Source organism: Rhipicephalus microplus, chromosome X (assembly GCF_043290135.1).
Source record: "Rhipicephalus microplus isolate Deutch F79 chromosome X, USDA_Rmic, whole genome shotgun sequence".
NCBI classification, from domain to species: Eukaryota; Metazoa; Arthropoda; class Arachnida; order Ixodida; family Ixodidae; genus Rhipicephalus; species Rhipicephalus microplus.
The window spans coordinates 5654396-5680939 of NC_134710.1; the positions used below are offsets into that span (position 1 = coordinate 5654396).

A 26544-nucleotide genomic window follows, 5' to 3' on the forward strand; every position below is an offset into this window, starting at 1 on the left:
GAGTCGCCGCCTTGTGGCAACTGGCCGAAACGGTGAAGTGTGGATTGCTCCTTGCGTCGTCTGCTAGTCACGCCATGCTTCTATGTGCGCGTACGTCGTGCACGTTCTGAAAGTAAGGTTGCCCTGGTCATGTCAGCGCGAGTGTAGCAGTTCCTACGTATGCGTGAAACGACGTACGAAAGCATTTGGTCTTGCTCGGCTCCTAATGCGTTGTAATAAGATCGGCGAGTGAAACATTCCGGAGTGCTGTTTGTTGTTGTCATAGGCTAGTCCCGCTTTCTGTTTCAAGCGCATCGACAAATGCTCCATCCTCCCAAACATGAGGACTAATTAATGTTGTAGGATAGCAGTGTGGTATAGTAACTCGATTGTAGAAAAAAAGGCTTTAGGCCATGCACTTGCGCGCTATTAGTGAATGTACAACTACAACACTGTCGATCATGCGAGGAGCCTTAGTTTTGTTTGTCTGGCCGTGGTACCACTTCGAATAAATATTACTATCACGTAATAAACTGCGAGACTTCGGCACTTACACTGTATTCCAAACAGAGCTACCATGATCAACCATTTGTTTAGAATAAAGAACGCTTTAAAGAGCCCATATGTTGTAAATAATTGCAAACGGCATGCTTTATATATATTGTCGTTTAATTTCACAGAAAGTTTAATCGTTTTTACATTGTTTGGAGCATTTGTGTGGCGTTGTGAATGATGACCTCTTAGCTGTTAGCCGCGAAAAATGTTCATTCTTTCACGATACCCTATCCAGTGTATTAAATAACAACCCCCAAAAAATTCTGGCGAATCTTGCAACCCAAGGTACCTGAAACTATCATCCTCACAGATCATAATGACATAATGATCACTGACCAAGAGTGTGCCAATGCGTTTAACGTCGCGTTTTCATCTGTCTTTACTACTGAACCGGCAACTTCTTGTCCGTCACCGCCTGCACGTTTACACTCTGTCATGCCACCCATGGAATTCACTGAAAATGGCATAATGCTAATAATCGAAAAACTAAAGTTATCATCAGCACCCGGGGTAGACGGTCTCAATTCTAAACTGTTAAAAATACAAAACTTGTGTGCGCATCTTACTTGAAACTAATATTCACCAAGTCTTTATCATCCTCCAGTATTTCCATCGATTGGAAGAGTGGGCAGGTCGTTCCAATTTACAAATCAGGAAATAAAAATTCACCTCTTAACTACCGTCCAATCTCTCTTACAAGTGTACCCTGCAAGATAATGGAACATGTAATCTACACCCAAATTATGCACTTCCTAGACACCGCTAACTTCTTTCACCCTGCCCAACATGGCTTTCGCAAAGGCTTATCGTGTGAGACGCAACTTGCCATCTTCACCCATGACTTGCACATTAACCTCGACAGAAACACCCAGGTTGGCGCTATTTTCCTCGATTATGCCAAAGCATTTGACAAGTTACCTCATAAACGGCTCTTACTAAAACTATCTCGTTTGAACTTGCCCGCGACCATTCTAAACTGGATTGCTGAATATCTCTCTAACCGTCATCAGTCAGTGCATGTCAACAATCATACATACGCACCTCTCCCCTTTATGTCTGGCGTCCCGCAAGGAAGTGTCCTGGGTCCCCTACTCTTCCTTATTTACATTAACGACCTTCCCCTCCATGTCTCTTCTCATATCCGTCTGTTTGCCGATGACTGTGCCATATATCGCGCAATTATTAACGACTCTGACCACATTGCCCTGCTAGACGACCTTAAAAAGTGCAACGCTGGTGTAACGACTGGCTAATGACCCTTAACCCTAATGAATGTAAAGTAATTTGTTTCACCCACCGCCAGCAGCCCTCCTACATGCCCTCTAACTTCAGCAATAGTCCCTTAGAAAAAATAGACTCATTTATGTACCTTGGTGTCACCCTTTCATATGATTTAGATTGGTCTGTTAATGTGTCGCGCATTACTGCCTCAGCTAACTTAATCTTGGGATACTTAAAACGCCATTTACGCCATGCACCCTCTCACGTCAAACTACTAGCATTCAAAAAACTTGCACGTCCTAAACTTGAGTACGCATCCCCGATATGGTCCCCACATCAAACATATCTCATCAATGCACTCGAAGCAGTCCAAAATTGCGCGGCAAGATTCATTCATTCATCGTACTCATATCACACAAGCGTATCACTACTGAAGGCACAATCCGGCTTAGATTAATTGTCATCCCGGCGCCAGATTGACTCACTAATCCTTTTTCACAAGTTCTATTACAGCTCACTTCATCAGACACCATACATCTTGGCCCCACGCCCGCGCCTCTCCCTTCGTACTGGGCATCACTTACAAGTAACCCGTCCACGCAGCCGCACCACTACCATTTATTTCAGCGTGCTGCAGCTGGCATTTTAATTGCAAACGAGCATTGCATGACATCGAGTTCGAGGCAAGCAGTACTTGCCTCGAACTCCATCTAGTGTTCGCTAGATGCGTCCATCTAGTGAACACTCCAAGTAGCGAACACTCCATCTACCATCTCGCATCTCCTGTGGCCCAAACCCGCTCTAGAGCGAGTATATGCCACCGGTGGCTACGTACTACTACTACTACATACATCGGAGGATGTGCAGACCCGCGCCTTAAGGAGCTTCGCGCCTAAAAAACTGTTTGTCATCATGATAATTTTGTGATTTACCTATTTGACGCACGTGTTCGCATTTCCTAGTTAAAGCCGGCACTTGGAGCCTTCAAAGCTCTAGTGTGCGTAATGCTGTGGGGTGGCGATGACTTCAGATTATCGGTGGTTGCAGCGTGTGCGATGTGTATAGCGGCCGGGAGTCTCCTGTCTACTGTTGCACGTCGCGCACCATGGTCAGAGGGTCTGTTAAGCTTCATAATCAATGTTACCACGGTTCTGCGTCAAGGCTACTCAAAACAAGTACACGAGACTTTGCATTATCACACTTACTCAAGCGAATGGCTGTGGAGAACGTAAGTATTCGTTAACCCAACACGTTCGCAACGGCCTGTATTTAGCGCCCTCGCCATTATACTTCGCGAAAGCTGCAGAAGTTAGCAAAACTGAAGTCGTCTACGTCCGTGACAATTCCCAACGCAACAGTAGCGCAGACTGGGGTCTTTTTTCGTAGAGCGTGGAGCTATTGCGTCTGCTCTTGTTTTCGCTGTCGTTCAGGCAAGTGAACCAGCAAGCACTTCCCAGCGGTTCGGTGACGCGTCCAACTAGCGGAGAGAAATTCATAGCTTTTTTTCTGAGTGTTCAATGCGCGAATGCACCTAATATTCAGCTAAATCGTTGTTTAGCACGCTGTAGTTGCACCTGGTTGCGCAGCAAACCTTGCGAGAGAGCCTGGTTTTGCACTACCCAAAACTGCGTTGACAGGTGACGCTGCGTGTCCGCAAAACATCAGAGTTTGACATCTATCTCACGGAAACGTGGAAGGCCGCAAGATCGACGATTAACGGCTACAGTAAAATCAGACGTGCTCTGTCTCACGGAGTCATGGAACGCGTTTCCACGGGGAGCGTACGAGAGAGAGAGGGGTGGGGGGAATGAATATGCCTGTGCAGTGGAGCTGTGGACACCGCACTGCTGAGTAAGCGTTTCGTTGCCTTCGCCGGCGATTCGGGAGAGAGGGGGAGCGTATGAGAGAAGAAAGTGGGGCAGACGTGCATGCACAGTAATGGTGCTCACGCCGCAGACCAATGAAACTCTGCCATAGGCTGCTTCGCATCTAAAAGAAACATCTAACAGCATCGGTTTCTGCATTGTCGACACTTTCAGTGTGTTGCTCAAACAGCAAGACGTAACAACTGTGATAGTTGTTATTTCGCGCTTGTCGTGTGTATACCTTGGCGTTCTTTTCAATTTTTCATTTTTGTGCTTCACCGGCGCGCTGCCAGTATTCGAGCTGCTGGTCATTCCTCTCGTTCTACTTTCTGAAGGAAAGAAGTGAAAATTGTGATGGCTCGTTATTTTTTTTTTGTTCGACAAAATATCAATCAGAGCTAATAGTCAGCTCCAGCAAGGAAGCTATGGAAAATTCCCTATATCTTTATTGACAGTGTAGTGGAGCATACGCACCAACGCGTATGCGCCTTCGGAAGACAACAAAAAGCCCGTGCTCTGCTTGCGCGAGAGTTTGTGCCGCCTCTGCCAGACTTGCCGTACGCCCACTTTCCGTTGCGACCTCGCTGCGACTTCTCGGCTCGACTAAACGTCATCACATTTGGTGGAGGCTGCTGAGATCCCCAAGAAGACCTGGAGCTCCGCTCTCGCAAGTTGCCTGAAAGACTACCACGAAACATGACTGACGCAGTCGCCAACCAGCCCGTCCCAGCCCAGCCAGCACCATCGGCTGCCCCGTCTACCTGCCCCGGCGCTACCCGCCAGCGGGACCCACCAATCTTCAGCGGAAGTGGTGAGCAAGACGTCGAAGACTGGCTCTCCTTGTACGAACGCGTAAGCGTCAGCAACAAGTGGGACGACGACTCTAAACTCGCTTACGTCATCTTTTACTTGGCAGACGTAGCTAAGCTTTGGTTTACCAACCGCGAAACCGCCATCACCAACTGGTCCTCCTTTAAGACCCTCGTAACAGAAGCGTTCGGCCGACCAGAGGTCCGCAAGCTCCGCGCCGACCAGCGTCTGCGCCACAGAGCCCAGCAGCCTGGCGAAACGTTTACGAGTTACATTGAGGATGTTCTCGACCTCTGCAGGCGTGTTAACCAATCTATGCCCGAAGAAGAGAAAATTCGGCAGATTCTCAAGGGCATTGAGGATGGCGCATTCCAGATGTTGCTAGCGAAAAGCCCGACCTCGGTGGCAATCCTCGTAAGCCTGTGCCAGAGCTTCGATGAATTACGCCGTCAGCGTTCCATCGCCCGACAGAGTGTCTCACCACCAGATTCGATCTCGGCTGTCGCACTCGCAAATGTCAACGTTCGCCAAGAAAGCCTGTCCAACCAGATCAAAGACTTCATCAGGGAGGAAGTCGCCCGACAGCTCTCCCTGCTGCCGCATAGCGACGCGCCCACCGCAAGTCTGCCTTCGACACTGCAGCAGGCCATACGCACTGAAATTTGCGATGCCCTACCTACAGTGCAGGCCCCTTACGCATGCACTTCAGCAGCATCTAATCTCTCAGCTGTCAGCTACGCACCACCTGCACCATCTTCACCTCTCAGCTACGCAGCTGTGGTTGCGCGACCCCCACCGCATCCAGTATCCTTATCGGCTCCAACTCCTCCGGCAGCGCCACCGGTTTACAGGCCCTCACCTCGCTTTTTCCGTCCATCTAATGAGTGGCGCACCCATGACAACCGTCCTATCTGCTTCGCGTGTGGCATCGCTGGCCACATTGCACGCTACTGCCGCCGCCGTCCCACACCTGCGTACGCCTCCTTTGGAACTCCTACCTATGCGTCGCAGCAGGCCACCACGTCTGCATACGAACAGAGGCACTCCGACTCGGATCGTCGCCCATCAACTTCTCGTTTCCCATCTCCTCGTCGCCGATCACCATCTCCTATGCGTCGTAGACCACCTCCTGAGGAGGGAAACTAATCAGTGCAGTTCCAGAGGCAAGAACTGCAACTTCTGCGCAATTATCAAGGCCTCCATTTTCGCCGCGAAATGTTGTTGATGTCAATGTTGAGGGAGTCGCCACACAAGCGTTAATTGATACTGGGGCCGCCGTTTCTGTGATGAACGCAAAATTTTGTCGCAAACTGAAGAAAGTGACCACATCTCTCTGTGGCATCGTGCTGTCCACGGCTAGCGCGCAACGCATTCAGCCCTCGTCTGTGTGTACGGCGCGCGTCGTCATCCAAGACGTTTTGTACATCGTCCAATTTTTCGTACTACCATCTTGCTCTCATGACCTCATCCTGGGTTGGGATTTCTTATCAGGTCATGAAGCTATCATCGATTATGCCGTGCGGAAGTGTCCCTAGTGCCAAGTTGTGAGTTTCCATCGCCCGACCATTCACCACTCCTCTGCAAACTCATCGCTGACGACGACATCACCTTGCCTCCGGAAGCTTCAGTCCCTATTAGCCTTTCATGTGTGGCGCAACCTGACGCCACGGTGGTGTTTACGCCATCCCCTGTTTTTACTGAACGCAAGGGCATCGTGCTCCCATTTGCCGTTCTTACGATTGCGTCTGGTTTAACCGTAATGCTGGTTACCAACCACTGCAACTACCCCATTGGCTTGCTTCGTGGTGAAACGTTAGGATATGTGCAACCTGTCGACCATATCAATGATGTTATTCTTCCCGACGAAACGCCATGTCAGATTGCCGCAATCACTCAGGCGTCTGAGCCATCAAGCTCACCAGCCTTCGACGATGCTATTGACGCAGACCTTCCCCCGTCGCATCGCAGCCAACTTGTTGCTCTCCTTAACAAGTTTCGCTCTTCTTTCGACTTTCAGAAACCTGCTTTGGGCCGCACCACGACTGTCACTCATACTATTGACACCGGCTCACATTCGCCTCTGCGACAGCGTCCTTACCGCGTTTCTGCCGAAGAGCGCCGCGTCATTACGGAGCAAGTAGATGACATGCCTAAACGTGGAGTCATACAGCCTTCTCAAAGCGCTTGGTCGTCACCCGTGGTTCTGGTAAAGAAAAAAGATGGCACCGTTCGATTTTGCGTGGACTATCGCCGCTTAAACAAGATTACAAAGAAAGACGTCTACCCGCTACCACGAATAGACGATGCTCTTGACTGTTTACAAGGCGCCGAGTACTTCACATCCTTGGATCTGCGTTCTGGGTATTGGCAGGTGCCAATGGCTGAATGTGATCGCCCTAAAACAGCCTTTGTAACGCCAGATGGCCTGTATGAGTTCAAAGTCATGCCATTTGGGCTCTGCAACGCGCCTGCGACGTTTGAACGCATGATAGATACCATATTGCGGGCCCACAAGTAGAAAACTTGCTTGTGTTACCTAGATGACATCATTGTCTTTTCAGCTGATTTCCCGACACATCTTCGTCGTCTCCACGAGATTCTGGCGTGTCTAGCTTCTGCAGGCCTACAACTTAACACCAAGAAGTGCCACTTCGCAGCCCGCAAACTAACCATCTTGGGACATGTCATCACAAGAGACGGTGTTCTTCCGGACCCCGATAAGCTTCGAGCTGTCGCTGACTTCCCAATGCCCACATCACTGAAAGCCCTAAGAAGTTTCGTTGGTCTTTGCTCTTACTTTCGTCGCTTCGTGCGCAACTTCGCGTCCATCATTGCACCTCTGACTAGTCTGCTTTCCAACAGCAAAGGTATATCTGCATGGTCACCTGCATGTGACGACGCATTTCACCAGCTGCGCCGCCTGCTGACCTCGCCACCTATTCTTCGCCACTACGACCCCACTGCTGCCACAGAAGTTCACACTGATGCAAGCGGCGTTGGTCTTGGCGCAGTTTCGGCACAACGGAAAGGTACCCAAACCGAATACGTAGTCGCTTATGCAAGTCGCGCTCTTAAGAAGGCTGAATTGAATTACTCCGTGACAGAGAAGGAGTGTTTGGCCATAATCTGGGCGCTTACGAAGTTTCGCCCGTACCTTTACGGCCGTCCTTTCGATGTGGTCACAGACCACCACGCTCTATGTTGGCTGTCCACCTTGAAAGACCCGTCCGGACGTCTGGGCCGTTGGCAGGCACTTCGATTGCAGGAATACGACATCCGTGTCGTATATCGTTCCGGTCGCAAGCATGCGGACGCCGATGCACTTTCCCGATCGCCATTAACACCAGATGTGGCTTCTCTGTCACCCCCTTTTACCACCTTGTCACCACTCGACAGCACTGACATGCTTTCGGAGCAGCGTAAAGACCCATACCTTGCCTTGTTAGTCGACTACCTTACCGATCCGTCTTCTGTCCCTTCCACGAGAGTGGTACGCCGGCAAGCAGCCCACTTTTCCTTACGTGACAACATTCTGTACCGCCGCAACTACACGCCTGGTGGTCGGAAGTGGCTCCTTGCTGTCCCAACTCATATGCGCTCTGACATCTGCATGAATTTCCATGCAGATCCCCAAAGTGCTCACGCAGGTGTCCTGAAAACCTACGAAAGGCTGCGCCAACGCTATTACTGGCGAGGAATGTATCGTTTTGTGCAGAAATACGTTCAGTCTTGCACCACTTGCCAACAAAACAAAACACCTCCGCGGCACCTTACCGGCATGTTACAGCCGCTGCCGTGCCCGGCTCGCCCATTCGACCGCGTGGGTATAGACCTCTATGGCCCACTCCCATATAGTAGCTCTGGAAACCGGTGGATTATTGTCGGAGTCGATCATCTGACACGCTACGCTGAGACTGCAGCTCTACCGGCAGCGACCGCCCACGAAGTTGCACTCTTCATTCTCCGCAGCTTCATTCTACGCCATGGTGCTCCGCGGGAATTACTCAGTGATAGGGGTCGAGTGTTCCTGTCGGAGGTCATCCAAGCTATCCTCGCTGAATGCAACATTATCCACCGGAAATCTACCGCATACCATCCACAGACAAATGGTCTTACTGAGCGGTTCAACCGCACACTTGGCGACATGCTGAGGATGTACACCTCCTCCGACCACACTAACTGGGACGCTGTATTGCCCTTTGTTACCTTCGCTTATAACACCGCGACGCAAGCGACTACCGGTTTTTCTCCGTTCTTTCTATTGTACGGCCGCGAACCTTCCCACCCCCTCGACACTATACTACCGTACCGCCCTGATGCATCTGAGTGCTCCCCGCTTTCGGAAGTCGCCAGATACGCTGAAGACTGCCGTCAGTTGGCTCGGTCTCTGACAAGTGAGGCTCAAGGTCTACAAAAGACTCGACACGACGACGCTCACCGGATAGCTCCTACATTTCGTGCTGGCTCCCTTGTGTGGCTTTGGGTGCCCCCGCACGTTCCTGGCCTGTCTTCTAAACTTCTGGCCCGGTACCATGGTCCGTACCGTGTCATTGACGCGACCTCCCCGGTGAATTACATCATCGAGCCGTTAACACAATCACCAGATTTGCGCCGTCGAGGACGCGAGACCGTACACGTCGACCGTCTCAAGCCCTACTACGACCCCATCATTGTGCCTACTCCCTGAGTCGCCAGGATGGCTACCCTTCATCCCGGGGGTATTGTAGTGGAGCATACGCACCAACGCGTATGCGCCTTCGGAAGACAACAAAAAGCCCGTGCTCTGCTTGCGCGAGAGTTTGTGCCGCCTCTGCCAGACTTGCCGTACGCCCACTTTCCGTTGCGACCTCGCTGCGACTTCTCGGCTCGACTAAACGTCATCACAACAGTGTTGTCTGTTACGTGTTAGTAGCTTCTTGGTTAAGCACATAGCTTAGTTTTTGCTTGGTGAGCTGTTTGGGACAAGAAACTTAGCCGTGGTCATGACGTTTTTCAGTAGTGGAAGTGATTTTGTATATGCCTTCAGTACCTTCAGTATCGTTGTCGAAGATTGATTTCATTTTGTACTTCTTTCCTTATTCTCAGTTTGCAGCTCAACTCTTTTGTTCAACTTTGTACTTCTATGACTCAACAAGCTATAGTCGGTCTTTGCTCGTCCCAGTAAAACTTTGTAAAAAACGAACAAGCAAACTGTATTATTTTTTTTTGTCGTGGCGAAAAAACGAAAATGCACGTCTGCAACCGACACCCCAGTGCAACCGACACCCCAGTAAGGCTGTGTCACGCTGCAGATGATGCCACCTTGCAAAAGATAAAGAGCCCACCCACCAATTTCACAAGGAGGCTGTCATTTTTCCCGCCACAGCGCCACCCAGCGTCAGCGATGTTTCAGTGCCATTTCGGTTTGTGAGGTTCTGCATCGGTGTATGCAGCGTATACACTCAGTCCACAAGGTAGTACTACTGTACTTTGCGGTACACAGGCAAAACAGAGCAATGCTTCGGCAGTGTATGGTGTTTCTTTAATCTTCTGGCAGCTCCACCGGCAAATTGAAGGAACACCAAAGGGGTGTGGGCTACAATGAAAAAGAGTGAAATCCCTTGATCGAGCACGCCAATAACAGCGGTCGTTTCATCGATAGGGACAACACTGCTATAACACCCTAGAAGAAGAAAAAAACTCGACCACGAGACGGCTTTTCGAATTTGTTTTATCCTGGCTACTGAGGACGCTATTAACAGGACAGATAGTAATCTGATTGATTGATTGATATGTGGGGTTTAACGTCCCAAAACCACCATATTGTTATGAGAGACGCCGTAGTGGAGGGTTGCGAAAATTTCGACCACCTGGGGTTCTTTAACGTGCACCCAAATCGGAGCACACGGGCCTAAAACATTTCCGCTTCCATTGGAAATGCAGTCGCCGCAGACGGGGTTCAATACCACGACCTGCGGGTCACCAGCCGAGTACCTTAGCCACTGGAACACCGTGGCGGGGCTAAGTGTTTTGAATGGCAATGGCCCCAGCCTTTGGGATCTTTGCATAAATTGCGGGAAGGAGTCATCCTTGTGTTACATGTGAAAGAAGAGAGCCCATTGACGTCGCCGTCCTCGGGACTACTGGAGCGCTACACTGAGCTTGTTCATTGACCAAACCGGACTCGATCCCATGACATGCAGGTCAGCAGCCGAGTACCTTAGCCACTAAACCACCGTGGTGTGGCCAGATGGTAATCTACTAGCCTACTACACCCATTCACGTTACGGCACATATTAGCACAAAAAAAAGTGACATACGGCCTGCTTAGTGGCAAAAATTAACCCGCAAGGGTCTCGAAACGTCTCTGTGTTTTTTCACCTTTGTGAGCGCATCTACTCCTAATAGAATTTTCATCTAAAACAGTATCCAAATATGCCTACAGAAGTTGCGCAGCAATCTTGAAACGAATTCCCCGTCATGCCGTTGAACGCCAATGGTATATTCTGCAATATTTAACAGCAAGGTCGATAAGCCAGCTAATTGCGATGGTTCTACGATGAAATTATGGTAATTCGCAAACATTGGCTAAAAGCACAGGAAAAAAAGACGGCGTCAAAATAAATTCTAAAGAATGCCTTGTGTGAAGCTATCTCAGCTGTATAGAAAACTAGCCAAGCCTTGCAGAAGGATGTTTTTTTTTCACCAGTATTATTCACAAAGAGCACTTTGATTCTCTCAGTGGATGTTTAGGCTGTACCGGAACCATGGCGTTTCTACACTGCACAGCTGAGGTAAATATATCGAATGTTGGGCTCTCTTACACGAACCACGTGAGATTCGCTCAAAGGACTAACCTTGTGCGGTGTAGGTGAGCCTCTTGAGTGCCTCGGCCTGTACTCTGAGCGTTTCGAGGTTGTCGCTGTTCTCCTGCACGAGGCTGTTGAGCCGGTCGAGCCAAGCCTGTTGGCTGCGGCGAAGGTGCTCCTCCATGCACTGCAGCTCGTACTGGAGGCCATTGAGTTCCTTGAGCAGCTCGCCGCACTGGCGGTGGCTCTGGCGCGTACCCTCCTCCTTCTCCTCGCTGACTCGCACCAGCTGCTGCACAACGAGAGCATCTGAGCACCGGCCGAGCACCCCAGAAGACCCCACCTGCTTGAGCAGGATGTGCGCCGCCAGGTACTTGGCATTCAGCAAACGCCGGCATATGTCCAGCTCGCTCTGCAGGGAGGTCACCTGCATAGTATCAGAATATAAGAGCGCCTTGTTAGTAAACAGGCGCAGACTAAGTTGTAAACAGCGGTGGAAGTGAGCCACGAAAATCTCATCAGCACTTGCCCAAGCAATTAGAGGCGGACATCTAGCGCGTGTGCTTGTCACCACTACATTCAATTTGTGAGCTGGCCTCAACCATAGGAATAGTTTCTTCATTCCTGCGCCTGTATAAAAATTCACATTATTCGAATTCCAGCCTGCACTTGCACTCTTCACAATGTAACTATAGATTAGATGGTGACTCCTGACTATCTGGTATGCTTCATTACTCTAAGAACAAAACAATCTAAGATCGAAAACCATACACTGGAGTGTATACAAGTACAACTACTCACGGGCGAACAAAAAAAAAGATTTTTTTTCTTCGCCCGTGAGTAGTTGTAAGGATAACGGCGTTTTCGTTCCTTTGCACTAAAAAAGGATTCACCGAAAAACACGAATGGGCTGGAGCACATTCTACAGGCACGCCCTAATAATGTAAGGAAATCTGCCACTATCAATAAAGCAAAATGTATACAATCACTGCACGCTGCCAGCTCTGGCACTGAAACAGGGAGATCAACAAAACAACAATTAGCTCCGAGAACGAACACTGGCGGTGCGGCAGTTGGGGCGAAGTGACGTCACGGCTAGAACTCGCTTGCTCTGCGGTCGAGTATTGCCTTTTACGGCGGTCGCCATGTGCCCGCTCTTCCGCGATGTGGTTGTGATAACTGTTCATTGTCGCGATACAAATCTACCAAAGTAGAAGGCGGCTTTTACACTGCTATCGAAAGTTAAGTGAGCTGCAGGAAGTTGTGATTATCTAACAACTTCTCGCCTAAATGGAAGATTCACTCTGAAAATGCTGGTCTAATACAGCAAGGCATTCGTTGTTGCCACTGCTTACGCCAAGAACGTGGTGCTAAAAGTATTTGCGCTGACGTTTCTCCAGCTTCATTACAACTTGGCGTGCACTCCAAGATGAGGACAGGTGTCTTGAAAATTGAAAATAAAATATAGGGCGTTTTTTTCAAGTTCACTAATATATCGTAGTTTTTATGGACATTATTCGGGTGATTTGACAAAGTTGCGCGTTTTGCTAAAAGAGAGGTTAGATGACCTACCATACACTTTCTTAATATATTTAGAATGTATACAAAGTGTTCCGGGAAATGCTGAGATGTTAGTGTACTTGAATTCTGTAAATATTGCTTCTAAATAGCTATTCTTCAGGAATTATGTGGCCGTACATTCTGATTTGCTTGAACTGCTGGCCCAATAAACACCGCCTCACAAGCGGTAAGGTTTAATTCACGTGAGATCACTATCGATAAGAATCATTTGCCAAACAAAAGAAATTTGAAATGAGCGTTGTGAATGGTTTCGATGGTGCTCTCAGCGGCGTGGCCCACGTAATGTGTAAACGGTGTTTAGCCTCCATGAAACAGTGTCTTGTTTCGCACGTCATATCAACATACAAGTCAATGACGCTCGGGTGTAGGTGTAACAGTGTCGCTGCTACGATGCTGCATGAAGTGTTTCCGTTGGAGGCGGAAATGTTGTAGGGCCGTGTGCTCAGATTTGGGTGCACGTTAAAGAACCCCAGGTGGTCGAAATTTCTGGAGCCCTCCACTACGGCGTCTTTCATATTCATATGGTGGTTTTGGGACGTTAAACGCCACATATCAATCTATCAATGCATGAAGTATTCGCAATTGCCCTCAACTCGTTTTAGCGTAGAGCTTGGTACACAGGCAAAAAAAAAAAAATGATCCGCGGACAGATACGTCTCCGATACAAATAAAGCTTGCGGAAGTGCGAGCATCACACCTCTGAAAAAAACCGCTCCGGAATGAAGCAATGTATTAATGTAAAATATGCTGTCTTTTGAGTAAGAAACAACGACTTGAATACGGGACACGCTGTAGGATAACTTTGTATCAAAGCACGAACGCGCTCTTGCTCTTCACTCACGTCAGTATGCAGCTGCCCATCCTGGAGTTTAGCAGAGCGACAACACAAACCTGATTGAAGTGTATGGTGGAGCGCGGTAACCGTTAGTGATTGTACTGAACAAAAATGTTTAGTCATTTGACTAGGAGCATTATCTGAAGCTTGAGTCAAGTGAAAAATGATTGCAAACAGCGTAACAGCGTACAAAGACAGTGCATGCTATATTAGGCATGCCACGGCAGGCATCGAAGAATCCTTGCCGTGCATTCACCCAGGCATCCCGCCAGGTGGCGCCACCCCAACTTCTCGAGGCTAATAGAGCAAAGGCCGGGGACCACGCAGCGTGCAATGGAATAACATTGAGAGGACGGGAAGATGGGTAGCAGTAGAAGGGCAGATATTATTGCTGACATCAAGTGCAAAAAAAAAAAAGAACCTAGCCTGATGCCGTAAAACAGACAGGTGTACAGTAAGAGCCACAGAATGGTTGCCAGGTGATGAAAGGCCCAGTCGGGGAAGCTATAAATGTAAATGTAGCGAGCAACTCGGCAAGTTTACAGGGATAACATGAAACGTAGGATAGAGTCAACTGAAGATTATTCTAAGAGGCCTCTGTCGATGCTGCAATGTAACACAAGCTTATGAGCACAGAGCAAGCCGCTTGTCCTAAGGTATTGGGATGCATATGTTGGAGGGCTTGTTAGTATGACATTTAGGACTGGTAGGACTGCTCGAAGATGGTACACCAGGAGCAAATTCCGGCTTCTCAATTGACACTGAGAAGCTTTTTTAATCGATTCCCCATGAGAATTTTTTCAGGGCAGTTCGCAATAGTATTGAGAGTTCAGGTGTGGTGGCGTTCCAAAACTCGATTGGTGTCACGGTTGGGGGATTACTTGAACTGCTAGAGACTTATCTTACCTCTACGAGAGTTTCCAAGAGAGCTTTTACGCACGAAAACGACGAATATGCATAGGCTCTTCTGTGGCGCCAGTTCTCGCTGAGATATATTTAGCAGATGTAGATTGTTCGCTGACTCAGGTGCTCACTGACGATTACATTGTTCGTGTCTGTAGATACGTGGGTGACTTTTTAATACTTGTATAAACTGGTTCTAACAATGATCTCGAAGTGATAGCCAAGCGTATTCTCCAGTTCTTTAATGCCACAGCAACTGGGTTAAATTTCACTTTTGAAATGCCTGACAGGGCATATCTAGTTTTTAGATTTAAAGTTGATTTTCAATGACAGCAAACATTTGTGCTGGTCGTACTCACCACGCACAAAGAGTGTCCTATTCTCTTTTGATTCTTCTCACTCGGAGCTTGTGAAAAGGGGCATAGCAGTGTCATGCTCAAGGTCATCTTTGACCAAGTTATGTCACCACAAAATCAAAAGCAGTTTTTTTCCCAAGTGAGTCGTCTTTAAAATGCATGTTTCCCGCAGACGCTGTTTCAGGCTGTAGCAGAATCACTTTGCAGGATCGTATGCCATCGTACCATGGCCGCTGTCGATAACGAAAAAGTAATGGTAGGAAAAGAATAGAAAAAGAGTGAAAGGCGGAAGGTTGAAGTAATGCCGTACCTACATAATGTACCGCATGGCGTTGAGAAGGGGGCGGGAATATACGGGGTCAATTTGGTTTTTTTTAGCGCCTTCCGAGTTATCGCGTTTGTGCGCCATGCCTAACGCGAGCAATGTTAACAATGGAATATGTGATGTTAAGCACAGATGCGGGTATGTACCCTGCACAACGGGAGTGATGTACGAATTCCCCCTGACCCACGGAACGGTTTGTGTGGTGCAGACTCGAAGGTGTGTTAACATGCGTTTAGGGAGCATGCCAATTCATTAGAAGACGGGAGTGAGAGGCATCTACCAGTTCATTGTGGCGTATGCATGCATGGATTCAATCCCGTCTTCACCAGTACCAAGGGGCGAGCCAAGAGCTAAATAGCTAGTGAGATTTTGGAGGGCTTTTGGATAGCTAGACACGGGTCTAAGAGGTGTGTCAGAAACTCATCCGTGTATCTTTCCAGCAAAGAGCGCGATTTCATTTTAGTAGACAAAAATGTTTTAGACCTTGTCGCATGTTCATGTTTGTCATTGTGCATGCTTGTGTACTTTTCCAATAAACGCATTGTTAGACTGCGGTTGCCCTGTCCACTTTGTTCTCGTATCTCGTTTTTAGCGCAGTGATGATTTTCTTGAATATCTAACTTGTAGGGTCGAGTTCATTGTTTACCTGAGCATCCTACCACTTAGCAATATTATAAAAAGTGCACCATTGTCATTCATAGATATTTTCAATGGATGTTCCCGCAATCATATTACTTTAATTTTCAACGCACATAGAAGCATTACACTACCTAAAAATGAAGCTGAAAAAGTGCGTCTTTGCAGGCTAGTTGGTTTATACGGAAATATAGACTTGATGACGATGATGATGAACCTTCAGCTTTGCTGGCACTCGCCCACAAAGGGGGATCAGCCAAGAACCGGGCGGCAGGATCATCAAGTGTGCTAATTCAGGCATTCAGCTAGTCACGTAGCCGTAAATAATAACAATAGGTTAAGAGGGTAATTTCTTTGTTGCCCTTATGTGCTCGCACACAGCAGAGAAAACATCCCTATGGCTATAACCTAATGTAATCCCTCCGAAGGATAAAATTAGTTCCACGTTTACTTTTAAACCTAGCTTCTCAATTGGTTCGACCAGGTATCTTTTCCTTTGATAAGCATAACGTTGACAGGATAAAAAGAAATGATCTCTTGATTCCGATTCCTTGCAAAAGAGACATAACGGAGATGCTGTTAGTCCAGCTTTATGTAGGTAGTAATTCAGATGCAGAATTCTGCATCGTAATCTGGTGATTGTAATTTCTAACTGCCGAGATACACACCACTGTTTGTTCCAGCAATATCTTAGATGTACGAAGTCTCTGACTTTATCTAATGATAATTTTTCTATTTCTTTGTGCAAACAAGCCTTTCTATATCTGAGTGCTGTTACGTAGGCGAAATCAGGTAATATAGACTTCTTGTGCTCTATCCAAGTTAGCTTCTTCTTTCTTTATGCTTGTGCAGCAAATCTAGAAACTCAAGAGCTTGCCCAATTCGGGGAACGAATGGAACATAACTTTTTCATCAAAGAAAAGCACAAAAATGAATATGCTACGAAATCTGCCCCCAATATTTTCATAGAAACAGCAGAACGACTCGCCACCCCATTATAACACCAAAAACACAGTTTCGAAGTGGTATATGTCACAGAGCTTAACTCCCGTCGATATGGGTCTGCTCAAGCGCGGCACTACAGTTTGCCCTACAGACAATGAAATTAGGTCCCTGAATGTACAACTATATTTGCAAGGTGTTTGAGCATCAAGAAACTCTTTTTAGTACCGCATATAGAGCAAGCCATTACACGACCGCCAAGCACTTAAACAGCAGATAGAGAAAAATGCCACGAGTTAGATTATTACCTTGTGCGGGTGCTGACACCCCTTATAAAGTTGTCTGCACTACGTGGCGCTCCTGTCTCGTGCAAAAACCGTAGTTTGGAGTCATAACTATTGCGTGGTAGGTGTGTTCGCGAGCGTTGATCACCGCTATCATCGCCATGGCTGGATTGGTAGCGCCGGCGGTGACCCCTGGTGGCAAGCCTTGTTGGTGCAGGAGAGAATCGAGCGATTCTTTTTATTTGGTGGCGTTTGGCGTGAACGGTTGTCTCTCGCAGTGTGTCCCCGGTGCACGGCATCGCGGGCCGTCTGCCGGGGGCCCTTGGGGTGAGTCAAACGTTGGCGCTGCCACCTTGAGCTGGCTATGTTGTTGAGAGTTGTGTGATTATGTGTAAGGTTTTCTAGCGTGTGGATCACAGTTGATGTTATAATAATTCGGCTGACGATATCGTCGTTTCTAAAAGTAGTTAATTAATTGTGGGCATGTTTGGTGTGTGCCCACCACTTCTGCTGTGTCCGTTCACTGCAAGAGCGTGGCGCTTGCTTGCTACACCAAAACCCTGCAACGTAAAACTAGTCTCGAAGTAAATTCTGCGCAAAACTAGTTGGACAACTCGGATAAGCGCTCGTCTGGGTTCTTTGCGTCTCCTTTCTTTGTCTAAATTGCGCTAAACCTATCTGAATAGACACTAACTCACCCAAGTCAAAGTGCAGGTAACATAGTTGGAGAACTTATCTTATGCTGAGCACAGCCTTTTGAAACAACTCAGACGTTAATAGGCTGCCAAGCCATGAGACAAGGATGGTAGTATACTAATTTGACCTGTATAAAATATCAAACTAGCAACAACACGCATTGTTCATGTTTAACCTCCAACCAGGCTCAAAAGTATTGTAATAGCATATAACATAGAATCGATTTTCCAGCTAGAGAATTCGTCACGCCAGATCCGCAGGGGTGTCGGCGCGAACAGATGTTTGGTGAGTTGTGTCAACCTGGACCTGAGCCAATGGGGTGATTTAGATCCTCTCCCACGCCTAGCCATGCGTGGCTTTGATGTGTCCGGAAAAAAGGACATCCTGGGGGTTGAGCCAACACAGGGCGACTGGACCTGGGCAGTCGCCTCTTCTCGGCAGTCACCTTTTCTTATCTTTTTCTCTCCCTGTATCTTCGCCTTTCTCTTTATTTTACTACTTCCTGTCTTTTTTCATTTGCTTCTAGTTTTTCTGGTGGCAAGGGTTAACTTTGTGTAGTTTCTCAACCTAGGGCAGTTATATTCGGTTATATCGGCGATATATGGCTGGAGATTTAAAGTGTTCTACATTGTAACGGTCCCTTGTTGGACTCGGTGGTGTGTGGCCACTACTGCCGCCGAACCTAAAAACATTTTAGGACACACTCTTTCCCCGCCCTACCTGATCGCCACCCAAAAAAGCGACACACTGGCGAAAAGTTCACTGTTGCCCAACCCAAAGAGTACCTCCCCATCCACAGCCAACATGAAACGTAAACTGTCCCAACCATTTTTCCATTCCTCGTATCTACGTCACTCACAGACACTATTGGCCGACGTTATAAAGTAACAACGATGGGACGCGGTGAACTTCTGCTAGAAGTTCGTGACAAGAGCCAGTATGACAAGCTCTCGATACTCGTAGCTTTTGGCAATATGCCAGTATCATTAGGCCTACATAGGTCGATGGACGCAGTGCGTGGGGTCATCTCCGACGATAAACAGCTCGAGCTATCCGAAAGTGACCTGCTGGAAGGTTGGTAAGCTCAGAATGTAGTAAAGGTTGAAATAATATTGATGCGGCGACACGATAAACAGATTCCAAATGAACACATCACGATTACTTCTGATGCCAGCAACCTACCTCCATCAAATCCGGCTATTGTAATCTACGTGTCTCACCCTATATTCCAAATCTCCATCTTTGTTTCAAGTGACAGCGCTTTGGTCGCAAAGTTGCAGAGGGCACGCCTCATGTGCCACATGTTCATCCAAAGAACACTTGTCGGACAACTGCACCTCCGCTGCCCATTGTGTGAACTGTGAACGGGAACACGCCGCCTACTCACGATCATGCCCCTCGTGGAAAAAGATGAAGAAATAATAGAATCAATTGAACATGAAATTTAACTTGTCCTTCTCAGGAACACGTAAACGTTTTTGACTGCAAGACTCATCGTATTCCTTTTTCGCCGATGTGACGCGCCGGGACGTGTTTCCGTATCATATCCCATGAGATGAATGGGAGAAACGTGCCACCGCCACTGGCTGAAAGGGGTCATGTGGTGTAAAAGCGCTTCCGGAATTTTTATTTATATTTGTTTCTTTTCAAGCAAGATGGTGGCGTCCACAGACGCCGTGGCTTTGCAATGCCACATTGCAGCCATAGCCGTAGAGATTACGCCGAAACGTGACGGCTTTTCGCTGACAGCGTCGCTGAAGTACGTTATGTTCTTGCGTAGCTGGTCTGCTCCAATTTTTTATTTCTTACGTGCCCATTTCGGCAGCCGGCCGGCGAAGAAAACATGACCAGTTAAACTACTTTGAATGTCTGCCGTTTTTTTAAAGTAAGTAGGTTGTCTCACCGGCGAAATTTGTACTGCGATCTTCTGTTCAGTGAGTATGCTATGGCTAGGCAAATTTGTTTCAATGTTAGTCGTTTTGTGACGGGGTGTTGTTTTTCGCTAGACCACGCGTTCTCGCAAGGATCCTTTGCCTTCTTATTTATTTTCCGGCCTTCCAACTTGCGTGCTGTTAACACCCACAGTGCTCATGAAACTCTTGTAGTAGAGTAGAGTGGTTAGAGCCTAGTCGTTCCGTAAATGTCACTCCGCATTTAAAGACACTGAAATGCGCAGAGCGGGGGCCCTTTTTTTTTTCTTAGACTGGTGCCATGCTGTCTAGAATTAACAGGTAAAAACACATGATAACATGAAATTGTCTGTCTGAAATAGTTATTTAGCCTAGCCGATTATCTTCATCAGTCGGTAAAACTTCCCCGCCTTCAATCAGAATTAGATGGCGCAGTTGTCCCTACTAAACTGATGAAAAACTATCGTCCGAAACTGTTCTGGCCTGTTTTAAAAAACTCATTTATAGAGCAGGAAACGGTACATGCCATTTTAATGCATATCTCTCTCATATTGAATCCGACATGCAGTGCAAGTAGAGTCCACGGTTGCTCCTGCAACCTGTATATTTAAAAAAGTGGGTCGTGAAACAAAACTTGGCTACTAAATTCTAGAACATAATTGTACAATAGTGACAGTCGTGACATTTTTAAACAAAGTTATTGAAACTACTGTACGTATTTCTTTTATTACTGTCACTGAACATATATTAAACAATGATGTTGTTCATCCAAATATTGACAAATGAACTGCAAGAACTATGCATTGCACAAAGAAAAAGAACTAGCAAGGAGAACAGTGAAATAATACACAGTATAAAAAGACAGTCAGAAGGAGACAGACATGTTTACTCATTAAAAATAAAATGCGTTAGATTCGTGCACTTACAGACATCAAATCGTGGGCTGTTGATCACTCCAGTGGGCCACAAAACCAAAACAAAACCGATTAGCCCACAAACCCATTAGCAGCAAATAGATTCCCTAGACTGGGACATGTTTTCAAATAAATGGCGTGAAAAAAGAGTACTTTAAGATGCATGTTATGTAAGACAAAATGTGATCACATTAAAGAGATACTTCTGGTCTCAATTTAACATACTATGCAGCAACCAACCTCAAATGATCTTTTACTTGAAGCAGGATTAGCGCACCACACTGTGTGAAGCAGTGTTAAATTTTGGAGTGAACTGTGTGTTCTTATACCTCACACAGATGTCATAAAATTACACCTGAACACCGTTCACAGAGAGATAGGTACTTCTTCTCTTTGATGAAATAGTGTGTTCCGCCGCCCAGTCCGTGCAAATGGACAGTCCACCCAATGTAGCTTTTTATACCGATCGTCCACAGTTTAGCTAGTTTTCGTCTTTCTTCTAATGATTTTTATACAATATCACGTTACTCAGTAAGCACGAACTCCCCTTGAAATTGTTTCTGAAGATCAGTACCAGTAGGCTTACAATACCACTTTTTAAGCCATCTGCATCATAATTGATTATTTTTATGTTTGTTGTTTTAGTTATTTTCTACACACTGCTGGTTTTGGGCAGGAGCGAACTTAAAACGATGCAAAAATAGGTGTAAGAACATGCAAATACAAATGAGAAATTACCGTATACTGAAGCTAACTGCTTCATGTGACAGCACTCGGCACTGCACATGGCAAAGTAATTTTGAAATTACATTGCTAGTTAATCTAAAGCAAGCAAGGAATACAGATGCCCACGTAGTTCATCGCAAACAAGGTACAAAAGTATGAGAAGAGAAATCACAGCAAACAGTGTGAAATAACATGTGTAAAATTGACATAAACAGCATCCGATAATGTCTTCGCGTATGACAAGGACTAAAAATAACAGCTAGGTAAAACAAACAGAAAAGAACTAACGTAAATTAAAGATGCATGAAAAGTTTACAGAAGGCCTAAAACCCCATAATACGAACAAGGAAGTGCACTCACGAGAAACGAACTAGACTGACATCAAACCACTTTAGCAGGCGGATCGTTTCAAATGTACTGATATTCGCTAACCTTGATTGGATTCAAGGCCCAGAGTTCTGTACAGCTGGAAAGGATTGTTTCTGATCGGCTCCTAGTTCTAATTTTTATCTATTCCGACTATCTCCGTCAACCATCGTAACTCTGAATTTTGGTGTGCTGGTGATTAAATTTCAAAACGGTTAGGCATGGTATGCAGTATTATTCACTGTTATTGCTTGTCTTTAAAATGCAATTACAGACATATGCTGAACACAGGGTCCTTTCAAATGGTGTGATTCATCTTAACCAATTTGTCACGCAATCTCGAGCAGCTAAAACCTCTGTTTTGAGCAGGAAATGAGCCTTTTTATGAGTTGGCAATCAAGCATTTTCAAACACTCATTTTGGGCCACGAAGCACAAGTAGTTTGCCATGTTTAACCTAATAAATATATACACGTACAGAAAGGTAAACAAGGCAACCAATTGATCGCGGGCGAATTCATCAACAACTCGAAGCACATGGACACAAGTATTCCAAACCCTGGACCAGGACCAATTTTTCGACCACGAAGAGGCTTTTTGTTTCAGAAATCCACATGGATTAACCCGTCCGTCACCTTGCGAGTTTCCTCAAAACTTATTTGCAATGCTTGTGCCCATGTATGTGCTTTGAGTTGTAGATGAATTCGCCCTCCCGCTGTCAATCGCTAGCTTCCTGGTTAGCTCAATTGGCAGATCGACCGCCCTTGAAAGGCGTTGGTCTCGGGTTCGAAGCCCGGACCATCTGAATTTTCCGGCATCTAAGAGGCTTTCTTTCTGAGAAATCCATATGGAGATCTTTGTGGCTTCCTGCTAGAAACGGGTTGTTGTATTCTTTCCATTTCTTAACCCTTCTGGTACCTTGCGGGTTTTCACAGAAGTCATTTGCAATATGCCGTAAACTTGTATATGATATCTCAAAAAGCGGAGTTAGCGCACAGTTTCTTGGTTTCCCGCTGACAGCCCTATATTTCTGTATATTTGTGGCACTATGCTACCAAATATTTTCTTGTGATACACATTTCATGTGCTAATCAGCACGACTTTTACTGATGCTTCCAGATGCATAAATTTTTCATGCGTGTTACGCTTGCCTTCAGAAAAAACTAGCCATATGATGATGTCTGTGCTTTCAATACAACCTAGGCATTTAAAGGGACACTAAAGTCAAATAACAATTTACGTCAGAGTGAAAGCTAAATGCATGATAACATCTAAAACGAGAATATTTTCAACAACAGTGCCCTACTTACCGAGAAGTTAAGGTAAATGCACCAGAACCCAAGCGCCGCACAGGACATTTACAAAATGATCCCAATGACATCAGACGGACCACCTACAATAACCCACTAGTAATCGATCTAATTGCACCAAATAAAGAGCCTTCCGTGCATCGAGACATGCAATAAAATGCTGCTTGTTCATTTCTGTTTGATTCATGGAAAAAAGAACCGCCGAATGGCGTGAGTGGTTCAAAATTCAAATTTCGCGTGGTTACACAGGGCAGTTAGAACCATCTAGAGGAACGCAGTTGGAACAACAAAAAAAAAAAAAGAAACGTCGGCAATCTTGAAGCCAATTGCGCGAAGTTGATCAATGGCTATTGTAGCGGCTGTGGCTCCCGCTGCTTTTGGTCTGCTGCTACTAGCGCAGTAAAGCCGGGCAACGTTGTGCACGACAACAGTGACGTCAGTAGGTGCGGTCAGTCCGCTTCCTGAAACGGGTAATTTGACGTGCGCTAACCCGATATGGACCACAAAACGTGATTTTAATTCTAAATAAACCATTCCTTGCCACAAAAGTAACACTACGAGGTTTCTGTGCAACTATTTCAACCATAAACGTCGGCTTAATTGTTGCCTTGAGTGTCCTTTCAATTAACGTGGAAAGGTACGTGTTGTCACAGTTTTTGGAGAAACTTATTTGGGTTTTGATTCTATTGTACCTAATGAAGAATTAGTACAGTGTAAATTCTTACAGTTGGCATCATTAAATTTGCTGGTATGAAAGACTTGGCTTTCCATTTTATTAAAACACGCTTTTTTTAACTTGCACTGATGCCGAATAAGTGGCACCGATATAAAAGGGTAATATTTCACTGCGCTGTAACAGCGAAATCTGCCGGTCACTGAAGGTGATGCTATTGTTATATATCTGGTGTATGGTACAATAAATGAAACTTCAGTGACCCGCATAAATGCGACACAAGTCAGAAAGAATAAGAATCTGACATGTCCTAAATTGTTGAACTTATGCTACATTTTCTAATTACAATTGCAAATTATTCACTGTAGTTAATTGAATTAGTACTCAGATAACCGTATCACATATCATGAAAATGTCTAATTCTGCACTTGTTTGTCTCTATTCTTTCTTAGTGTCCTGACCCAACATACAGGTTGATCAAGATGAACACACACCAACTGGCCAAACCTCCTGCACTGCTGACTGATAGTAACTAGCGCTTTTAGTGGTCTCCGTGGAGCTGCCAGATACACCATGCTAAATTTCATGCTCTTTTGTGCTCAGGTTGGATAACAATATTGTTATGCAAATTGTTTTAAAACTAGCTAAGCATGTCTTGTGGTTTTTGCAAGCCCTGCCTGGTTGTGGTCAAGGTGTATGGGTGTGTATCGCATAATTCGCTTATAGTTAATTCTGAAGGGTCACGTAAAAGAGAACCCAGGGCCTAATAGCGATTTTTCGCAGATCATACATACTGTCACAGAAAATGAGGCTGTACAATCTGAACTTTAAATTGGAATGCTGAGTGTTCAAAGACGCCTTTATCTCATCAACAATACGTTTGTATCACATAAAGACTGTAATGAAAGAGGTGAAAACTGTGAGGCAAAAGTGAATGCAGTTTAAGAACGAGTGGCAGAGTTACACGGTGAAATGGGCGACTTGAAACACAGAAGCCATCGTAACAACATTGTGATAAATGGTATTCCAGGAAATTGCTATGTAGCGAAGGATAAGCTTTACTATTTGTTAATTTATTTTTATTTTTTACACACTGCCAGTCTCAAAGAATACTATTGCAGGAGGTCAACGAAAATACACATGAAATACACTTATACAATCAAATACACAATAGATGCACTTGCACTTACATGTGAAAATGCGTAACTACAGATATTCTATATTGTTTAATGGAGAGTATGAAATAACAACCTATGTGGCAAAAAACATTTGAAACAAATGAATGCTACATAGTGGACGCCTTATTTCATGCTAAAAAAGAGAGACTGCTATACACGAAGATATTATACTACGTATATCACTGATAGAACTGACATATTCAAAAAGCATCGAAGAATTGTACAAGTGAGAAAAAAAATCATAGGAAAAAGAAAACGTCATTTCAGCTATTATTGGCACGGATGTGGTTTCAACCCTTATTATTAGTCATGCAAGTGGTGAATCCATTCCATTCTCTAATTGTCTGTGGGAAAGAGAAATACTTGAAGCAGTCAATGTTGAAACGGTATTCCTGTAATTTTAGTGGATGCATGGCTGCCTGGTTTCTGAAATAGATATAGTTTTAGAGCTGTCAGTGTTTAGCTGCGTATGAATAAGTTCGAAGAGCATTTTTAGGCGTGTGAGTTTAGCGCGATTTCGTATTCTTAGTAACCCAGCTCTGGCGATTAGTACTGTGGGTGAATCGAGCAAACTATTTATTGTAGGTAAATCTAACTGCTTTGCTTTGAACAACCTTCTAGCTTTTTAATTAGGTTCTTTGTGGCCAGGAACCAGACTAAGATAGCGCATTGTAATAATGGGCGAATTAAGGTTTTATAGGCTAAAAGTTTTGTTTGAGATGGTGCGGAACGTAGTCTTCTTTTTAGGAAAAGAAATTGTTTCAGGCCGAAAATGTAACGTAGTTAACATGCGCATCCCATCTAAGGTCATTAGAAATTGCTAGTCCTAGGTACTTATACTGTTTTAGGAAAGTTAGCGGTGTTTAGTCAATAGTGTATTCACAATATGATAGGATTTGTTTACGCAATATTCTTAACAAAGCTTATTTTTTACCGCTCAGTGCCATCTGCCATTTCTTGCATGAATGAGACACTGATAATAGGGCATAGCTTAGGACAATATTTATTTGTTTATTTATTTATTTTTACCCTCAGGGTACACAGTACATTTCAGAGGGGAAGGGCATGCACAACAATGAAAAAACAAGGAATACAAAGCAAATGGCATAAAAATGTTGTCACTGATTGGGGTACAAAGATTATTATACCTAACAACTCACATCATAATAAAGCAAATGATAACACTAATTATATATTTATTACATGGTGAAGGCACAAAGCAATAAGCAATACAAATAAACTGTTCAACAAACATACAGGGGTTAATTAGGTAATCATTGTTTTAAGTACATTCTTAAATTGAATGGATTCATTGATGCGCATTATTGATGCAGGCAGGGAATTCCATTCATTACAAGTTCTTGGGAGATATGATTGAGCATATGTTACTGTGTTGCAATGGGGGACTGTGACTTTTTGTTGGTGATTATGGCGAAGAGAAATGGAGGGAGCAGCTTGGAATGAACGGGAACGTAGTTTCGGATTATGATAGAATATTTTATGAAACAGGCAAATGCGAGTGCGCTTTCGGCGGGTAACTAGTGGGATAAGGTTTCGAGATGCCTTCATTTGAGTGACACTAGCTGAACGATGGTAGTTAGCCAAAATGAAACGAGCTGCACGATTTTGAACGGATTCCAACATGTGTGATAATGTCACCTGACAGGAGTCCCAAAGAGATGAAGCGTATTT

At 45.5% G+C, this 26544-nt stretch overlaps 1 protein-coding gene across 4 annotated transcripts in view; it reads right to left on the reverse strand.

Moving 5' to 3' along the window:
* The window catches only part of LOC119175552 (coiled-coil domain-containing protein 125-like), a 189507-nt gene that overhangs the window by 103320 nt on the left and 59643 nt on the right, over nt 1-26544 (reverse strand). For 3 of the 4 annotated variants that reach the window (XM_075881732.1, XM_075881734.1, XM_075881733.1), the window contains exons 3-4: nt 11562-11645; nt 11267-11510 (exon numbers count right to left, since the gene is read on the reverse strand). In XM_075881732.1, the coding sequence (XP_075737847.1) occupies nt 11267-11510; nt 11562-11645 (328 nt within the window). The remainder of the gene's footprint in view (nt 1-11266; nt 11511-11561; nt 11646-26544) is intronic. The other variant, XM_075881736.1, reaches the window with a different exon arrangement.